Consider the following 8,466-nt stretch of genomic DNA (forward strand, 5'->3'; position numbering starts at 1 on the left):
TTTTATAACTCAATTTTTTATGCCAGTGTAGTTTCAGGAAAAATAATATAAATATTTGAAACTTATAACACCCTGTATCACCGTAGGAAAGCGTCCTATCAAAAATTTTTATAGGGCAAAACTTGATTATTTTCATCGGTAGAATACGTCATTAAAGTTTGACAAAACTTATCATTAACACCCTGTAGATGCGCCGACTAAAGAGGGGTTGAGGTGCGAGCTCCCTCTCTCGGATAATTTTGGGGAGCCAGTCCTCTCTGATTCTTGACGCACATGCCAAAAATACTTGTTAGATGTATTTATACAGAGAGAAAAAGTATTTTTTTAAATAAAATAATTACGAATCATTGATACAAAACGAAAAAACACAGGGTGATCTGAAATTCCATTAGGGAATTCCAGGAGGTGAATTTACGGATTAAAATAATACCAATATGTAAAAAAAAATTTGTTTGAATTGTCAATTAATTGTTTGCAAGTTACAGCTAGTCAAAGTTCATTTTTTATTTTTCTTTTTAAATAAATTTAATTCATGTTTGATTAATCTCTCATATGGCACACTCACTAAGTAGATGAAGCTCTAGTGGACCAATCACAGGAAAGTTTCATTATGCGCCGCTAGAGGGCACTTTACCTAGATCTCAAAATTTATTTTGTTCATAATTTTTTTCTCTTGCTAGACAACACAGAAATTTAATAATAATTACTGAAAAGAGATGTTAACAATATCAGAAAAAATTATTATGTACCCTTTATTCAAGCCGATAAATGAAATGAACCGTTTAGCAGGAAATCGTTATTTAAAGTTTTACAAGTATTAAATATCAAATTTTTGAAAATTGTTTCTGTAATTAATCAAGTTGCCATGCTGTAATACCATATCTTGTAAAACCAGCTTCGTTAGTAAATAAAATATTATTAGTAAATTCATTTATTCTTATCTTATTTTTCCACAATGCTATTACAGAACCGAAAAAAAAAATATTATGGTGGAAAATAATATTTATCCATGCATGCTTTAAACAATTTTCGTTACACCAAAATTACTAATAACATTTATTTGAAGCAAATTAAAGTTTGACAAGCTTTAACTTGCAAATAATTGACAATTTGAAAAGAGTTTTCATTATACTGCTTACGTCAATTCGTAAAATCACCTTCCAAGATTTTCTGACATATTTCCAGAACACCTTGTATTTGTAATAAAGAATCACAAAACAAACTCTGAACTTGAACGAAAGATAATTAACCGATTTTTGATCAAGTTACCTTAATACAATTTTGCTTCCTTAGTTGCCGTCAAAAAAATTTTTTTATTTCATTTTCTTTAGATATCACTTCTAAAGATATTTCAATGAAATGTGCCGAGGGATTTTTTGGGTAATATAATTGAATATGAATATAAGCCTAATTTTTACTTAAAATATAGAGGTCGCTAATAACACGTTAGTTTTTTTTTGGTATATTTTTTTTGTTGCTAGAAACTAGTAAAACAATGTTTTCACATTTAATCTATGGTTTTCACTTTAAAAATGGCACCCCAGTCATCACGTTAGTGATAGTCGAGTATTTAGGGGTTTAATTAAACCTATTCCTATTCAATAGTCAATCTACCAGGGGAGGATACAGAGAAAGAATTTTGGGGGGGGCATTTGTACAGTTGATATCTAAAAAGAGCTATAAAAAAAAGGTTATACAGTCAAGAAAACTGAGAAACATTTTTAATCAGTAACAAACAAGTAAAAGTATAATATTTTTGGGTATGGAGCTCTTGGGGTTTATTTTTATGGCTGGTTTTCTGTTGTTTTATTTGTACCTACTGCATCCCCAGCAGTCTAGTGGAGCATATCCCTACACATTTAACTTTACAGTACAGCCTATATCTCAGTAGACATTGATTTTTTATTGGAAGTAGGTTTGTCTATGTAAATCATAAAAAAGTACTTGTTTTAGTTTAGTAAAAAAGTCAAGTTTACTTACAATATTCCTAAATACTCCAATTTTGATGACATGCAACAAATATAAAGAGTGACCGCAAAAATCGCCCGTTTTTTCACAATTCGCAGAGAACTAAGAAAATAGATAAAAATATGTTTTTGGTCTCAAATTACTCATCGTAAAAACTTATGAGCATAGCTTTTAGTTTTTTCAAAATTTTCAAAAATCACCTCTATTTAGGGGTTGAAAAGACGCCCAAAAAATGAAGAATTGATTACCAATAAATATAAAAATATTTGCATGTGAATTTTTCTATCGAATGATTCTTGATACAAAGAAAGTATTATTCCCATGACTGAAATAAACATGTTGAATTAGAAAATCCACCCTTAAGCGCGCTCAGGGGGTGGAATCATCCCCAAAAATAGAGAATATCAGAAATAAATGTAAAAATTCAAAAAAAAAAAAATTAAGATAATTCACGTTAATAGTTTTTATATCAATTGGTAATATTCAAATTCTTCATTTTTGGCATTTTTTCAACCCCTAAGTAGGGGCGATTTTTTAAATTTTCAAAATGCTAAAAGCTATGCTCGTTTCAGTTTTTTACAACAAGTAATTTGGGACCAAAAACATATTTTTATGTATTTTTTTTATTCTCTGCGAATTGTGAAAAAAGGGGCGAAAATCAAACGTTTTTTGCAGTCACTGAAGTAAATAAAGCAACTTTTCAAAACATGTAAAAATATGGAGAAGCAACCAAAGACTTTAAAGTTTCGTAAGTTAAGCAGCCTCTATTGTATTTAAAATTATATTAAAAAAATTAAATAAAAAAATTTTTTGATGCCAACAAGTTTTTAAGGAAGCAAAAGTATAAAAAGCTAACTTGATCGGTTTATTTTCATTCGAAAAAGATACCCTTGAGGTATGGCCCAGTTGCTTCTGGATACTCTTGTTGCTATTACATCAATAATGAAAGAATATTATAAGAAATTATCACGCAGGAAACATACAGTAAAGAAACTCCTCATAAAAACCGTTTATTAGATTTTCAAAAATACATATTTACATCTATGTATCGAATAATAAATAAAACATCCTGTGAGAATGAAACAAACTAAGCATTTGTGCTGGTGCTCTTGGCCGCATAACCCTGAATTTCGTGCAAATTCGTGTTTTTAAATCCAACCACAATATCGCCTTTGATCAGGTGTTTGTAAGACTTCTTCGCTCCAGTCTTATCCAAGTGATAAAAAGGGGTGCGTGATATGAAATTAGCATATTTGAACTTAAGCTTGGTGCCTTCGGGTAACCTTTCGTGTTCTCCGTGCGGGTTTCCTACCTCACCTACCATAACGTCCTCCATGGTGATCGTTTCCAACTTCTTCTCGTTAATATCGTTCTCTATCTCCGCCTGGTATCTGTCTATAGTTTTCGAGATAGAATCCAAGTTTTCCTCCAGGTTAGTCTTATGTTTATCGAAAGCAGTATTGTCGATTCCTAGCTTCTTTTTCTTACTGTCGTAACTGAACTTATCCAAAGCGGACATGTCGAAACTGATGTTCTGTTCCTCTAGGCTGTTGTTTATTACTTGAGTGTTGATTTTGAACAGCTCGTTCCTGTTTTCTGTGTCGCTGAGATTTCGAAGGTCCTCGTTGTTCGGAATGATCCTCTCTTGCGTTACATCGCTGAAGCGTACGCTTTTCCTCCGTTTCACGCTATTTATCTTCATTACGCTGTGACTATTTTCGCCGTTCGCCTGTGGCGTTCTCGCAATGATGGGTGTAGAGACTACATTCAACATCAGGTCGTTTTCTTCGATATCCAACGATATGTTTTCTTTTATGTCCGAGGATAATACGTCTGGCAGTATACTCTTGACGTTTTCTTTGTTTCCTTTGACTTTTTTCTGCTTTCTTTGTACTTCAAAAGGAATTTTTTCAGTACTAGTTTCTATAGAGTTGTTTGCGTTAAAATTTGGATTGTCTATTGCTGAGATATAGTCTTTCTTCTTTTTCTTCTTTTTTGGTTTTATTTCGTAGGGATTTTCTTTGACCACGGCACACTCTGTTTCTTCTAACGATTCGTTAAAGTTAGGATTCTCGATAGCATAATTTTCATTTTTCTTCTTTTTCCTTTTGTTTCTTGCAACTTCGAAAGGATTTTCTTCGTTTTGAGGAAAGCTTGCATTCCCTTCGGTCATTTCAATAAAATTAACATTATCAATACCCCCTTTGGTTTTCTTCCTTTTAACTTTAACTTCGTAAGGGTTTTCTTCGGCTTCAGTTAAATCTATTGTATTTTCTAAGCTGTCGTCGAAATTAGGATTTTCCAAAGCAAAAGTTTTGTCCTTTTTCTTTGATTTTTGTTTTGACGGAATTTCTGTTATAGATGAAGTCCCAGAATCATCAGTTGTGAGGTCGATGCTGGGATTTTCTTGTTTCTTTTTCTTGGATTTTTTAGGTTTCACCTCGTACGGATTTTCTTTAATTTGTAAATTGTGTGAAAGGTCTTCTACGGGTTCTTCGAAATTTAGATTTTCGTATGTTGCTGTAGTTTCTTTAGGCTCCTCTATTGTAAGATCAATATTATTATTATTATTTTCAACTGTTCTATTTTCTTTTTTCTTTGATTTTTGTTTTAACGGAACTTCAGTTATAGATGAAACCCCAGAATTGTCAGTTGTGAGGTCGATGCTGGGATTTTCTTGTTTCTTTTTCTTTGATTTTTTAGGTTTCAACTCGTATGGGTTTTCTTTAATTTGTAAATTGTGTGAAAGGTCTTCTACGGCTTCTTCGAAATTTGGATTTTCGTATGTTGCTGTAATTTTTTTAGGCTCCTCTATTCTAAGATCAATATTATTATTATTATTTTGAACTGTTCTATTTTCTTTTTTCTTTGATTTTACCTGCTTGTTCTTTTTACTTTCTTTTCGTTTTACCTCGAAAGGCGAGATTTCAACTTCATTTTCTTTGCCAACGTTCACTGCTGTTAAATCGACAGTATCATTTTCAATAAAAACACTATTTACCACTCCATTTTCGAGCCCCTTTGATTTTGATTTTTTCTTTACTTCGATTGTTGATTCCCCTGCTTCTAAGTTGCTACAACTGCTTTCCGATAAATACTCCTTTTTTTCTTGTGTACTTGCATGGACTTGAACTGTTGTCATGCCATATTTTAAAACACTATCTTCGGGGTCCGATATATCTTCAGAGATACTTTCTTCGATGGTATCCAGGACATGTTTCTCTATCTTCACTGGTGTCTGTAAAGGATTAAAAGCTGGATTTGCAATTCCTTCTTCTTTGCATCCTTCTTTCACCGAATGTTTAGAAGGATCTTCCTTATTTTTCCGTGATTTCTTCTTCGGAGAAAACACATTATCGACGTTCTTTTCCTCAGCTTTCCGTTTCTTCTTACTCTTTTTCTCATTGCTTTCTTCGTCATAATTTCCATTTACATAGGAAACAAAAGTAGATTTGTTGTTTGTTATCTTCGACTCAGTATCGCCATTTGTATCAGATATAAATTCGCTTTTAAATCCAAAACCTGCGTAAGAAACTTCTCCATCGTCTTTCTCACCCGAATTAAAACCAAAACTAGGACTGGGGTTACTTTCCGAATCAGATTCCTCCTTTCTCAGCACCCCATTCTGTCCCACGACGTAGCCGTTAGATTTTCCAAAACCCAGCAGCTTCTTTTTGAAGTAGTCACGCATAGAACCAGCATTGAACAAAAACTTATTATCTGCATTCTTTTCTTCACTACCGTTCGGTTTTCCCTGCGTCTCTTCTATTTTCGACGATTCCTTCAAAGACTTCTTCCCAAAGATATTAGCCAGATCCTTCTCGGAATACCTGCTCAAATCCTTACCCCTAGTAAACTTGTGATAGTGCACCCTTGCCCTAGAGTTCTGCGACTTCTTCTCTAAGGAATTCAGCTTGACTTCATCGGGTTTTTCTCCTGAAAGAGACTCCAGTAGAGCACTGAAGTTGGATTCGTGTTCTGTCCACTGATCGTTGGATTCTTTATAGCCCATACCCTTGCTGTCGTTCTTGTACGACACCTTTACATGCTCTGTAATGCCATCTTCCTTTGCCCCCAGGCCCTTGCCGTGTTGCCACCCCATCTTTTCCAACATTTTCTGACCAAATTTGTTGGAATCTAGAAGCACAAAAATGGTTTTAAAAAAATTCTAACCTAACTTGAAAGCAGTTTTGAAAATATATAAAAAATAACGACAACAGGTTCAAACTACTGACTAATTGCAGTTAACATTATAATCTATTGGATATTTATTATAGATTTTTCAGTTTCTTTACCTTGGACCCAATCGTTGCCTCTAGGATTGAGGGACCACTTTTGCTTTGTTTTCCTTTCTGCTAGCATCGACATTTTAGCTACTGCTTCTTTTCAGCTTAATAAAAGTATTTTCACTTATTTGTATACACTTTGTTTTATGTTTTATTTATAAAACGGTTTTCTTCGTACTTATATAAAACGTGCATTTTGCACCTGTCATTGTTGACAGTGGAAGGAGGATCGTTGGATTACAGTTTTCTAATTAGCCGACAGCTGTCAAATTTGTTCGACTTAATTTAACTATGGATTGGTAGAGTGCAGCACTAAAAGTATGTATATATGGCTGCATAAAATACAGCAAATTCTGTGAAAATAAATTAGTAAAACACAGACTTCTAAGGTAAAACAGAAAATATGTATCTAAAATTGAGGATTAGTGTTGGATTTTTCAAGGTGGAGGTGTCTGGACGAACAACGGACACTGCAGGGAAAATTTAAAATGCGAATTTTTAAATTTACATTTTGCGAAGTGAAATATAGATGGCACAAGTGATAAAGCCAAATTTCAAAATTAATATAAGAAAACAGGATATAGGTATGGTATACCGAAAGAAAGCATAATTTAATTCGAAATAGTATTAAAATATTATGTGAAAAATTGTGTTCCTTTTAAGGAAATTAATATAATACAGTAATGGCCAATACCTCGACCACCCTAAATACCAGTGTATTATTAGTTGCCTTTAGATACTGTTTAAATGTCAGCAAAACCTAAAATTTGATATTTGATTCGATGACGTATGATTGATATTTTTCAAAAAATGAAATAAACAGATTAGGACAAGAACTCTTCAAATGACCTTCACAATTCTTTATCGTGTTTTTGTAGCAAAGAAATACCAAGATTTGCATCTTCGCCGCCACCTGACTGTCAGAAATCTCACTAAGTTTTATAATGCTTACAAAATGAATAAAATATCGTCTGTATCAGTAAGAAGATTAAACTGATGACAATGTGAGCTTCTCTAATACATTTTCACATTTTTAGCCCCTGGCTGATTTAAAATTGTGTCGGTTTGATCCAGTTTTCAAGACAAACAGCCAATATATCTGCTACAAATATGAAAGGTGTTGTACGCAAGGATGCTGTTCAACTTACGGGATTTACAACACCCAGTCTTGGTATTTCTGGTAAAAAATAATGTTTTACAATGTTCCTTAAGTTTGGAGTCCTGATTTTTAGGATAATCATTGCTATAATTCTCTTAATATTCTACTTGGGTTCTTGGTACTGCAAAAAAATGGATATGAAACCAAAAAGGAGGCTGCAAGTAGACCAGAGTGCAAACAGGAGCTCTTCTTCTAGCTCGAATTCTTCTCCAAGAGTTTCTCCTAATCGGAGGCCCAATGAGGGCAACGTAGACCATTTATTGAACTACCTCATTAGCTGTAGACTTCGTAAGTCGATAAATACAAACTTTTTTTGTCATAAATGTATACAGAGCTGCAACAAATTCTAAATTTATCCTTCAGAGAACGTTAACGAAGTTCCGCCGAGACGCAGTACAAACTCAGAACCGCCTCCGAAGTACCAGGAAGCCCTTAGTATGCCAAAACTTGTCCGTAGCAACGTTCAGATTGTGCAAATTCACGCAGATGCTAACACTTCGACAGCTCAAACTCGAAATGGGTGGAGTTGCGGTGAAATTCCACCGACTTACGAGGATGCCGTCCAAATTTCTGTTGAACCTAGAAATACGCAGGATAATGTCTAATAATAATAAAAATCATGTCATTCCGTTTCTATAAGAAATAAATTGTCGAATGAAATTATTTTAATTGCAAATTTAGTTGGCATTTGAAAGGTTACTTATGTATGTATGAATTTTTGCAAGTATTTCTGGATCAGTATAAATGATAATTATTATAAAATGTACAGGGTGGGCCAAATTCTACGCTATTGGCGGTTTCTCCTATTTCCTGAAAAGATAGGAAAAAGTAGTTTAGACATCATGGACACAATTTTCAAGAAAAACTGCACGTCGATATCTTTTTAAGTTTAAGATGTACATGGTGCTTTTCAATTTTTGTCGATGCTTATGATGTTTTATAACTTTTTTGTTTCTGATAAATTTTTGTGGTGAAGTTTTTTACACTATTTTTTTCATAGAATCCATTCACCAGTTTTTTAGCTGCAACGCAAACATATTTTTTTTAAATTGT

General features: G+C 33.4%; 2 protein-coding genes across 3 annotated transcripts; one reads left to right on the forward strand and one right to left on the reverse strand.

The window, feature by feature from the left end:
* Window positions 1–2,961: 2,961 nt before the first annotated feature.
* Window positions 2,962–6,476, reverse strand: LOC108912565 (dual specificity protein kinase splB). The gene is made up of 2 exons (XM_018717822.1): window positions 6,264–6,476; window positions 2,962–6,105 (listed from the first exon to the last, which is right to left on the reverse strand). The coding sequence occupies exons 1-2, from the start codon at window positions 6,334–6,336 to the stop codon at window positions 3,056–3,058; spliced, it is 3,123 nt and encodes a 1,040-aa protein (XP_018573338.1). The 5' UTR covers window positions 6,337–6,476; the 3' UTR covers window positions 2,962–3,055.
* A 666-nt stretch (window positions 6,477–7,142) lies between these two features.
* On the forward strand, window positions 7,143–8,035 carry LOC108912563. 2 transcript variants are annotated; one of them, XM_018717814.1, is made up of 4 exons: window positions 7,143–7,233; window positions 7,292–7,434; window positions 7,487–7,701; window positions 7,777–8,035. In XM_018717814.1, exons 1-4 carry the CDS (start codon window positions 7,210–7,212, stop codon window positions 8,016–8,018), a joined length of 624 nt encoding a protein of 207 aa, XP_018573330.1. In that variant the 5' UTR covers window positions 7,143–7,209; the 3' UTR covers window positions 8,019–8,035. The 2 variants fall into 2 exon arrangements, with proteins under 2 accessions (XP_018573330.1, XP_018573331.1); XM_018717815.1 differs by having other exon boundaries at window positions 7,565–7,701.
* The last annotated feature ends 431 nt before the right edge of the window (window positions 8,036–8,466 follow it).

The sequence above is a fragment of the Anoplophora glabripennis genome, unplaced genomic scaffold (assembly GCF_000390285.2).
Source record: "Anoplophora glabripennis isolate ALB-LARVAE unplaced genomic scaffold, Agla_2.0 scaffold524, whole genome shotgun sequence".
NCBI lineage: Eukaryota > Metazoa > Arthropoda > Insecta > Coleoptera > Cerambycidae > Anoplophora > Anoplophora glabripennis.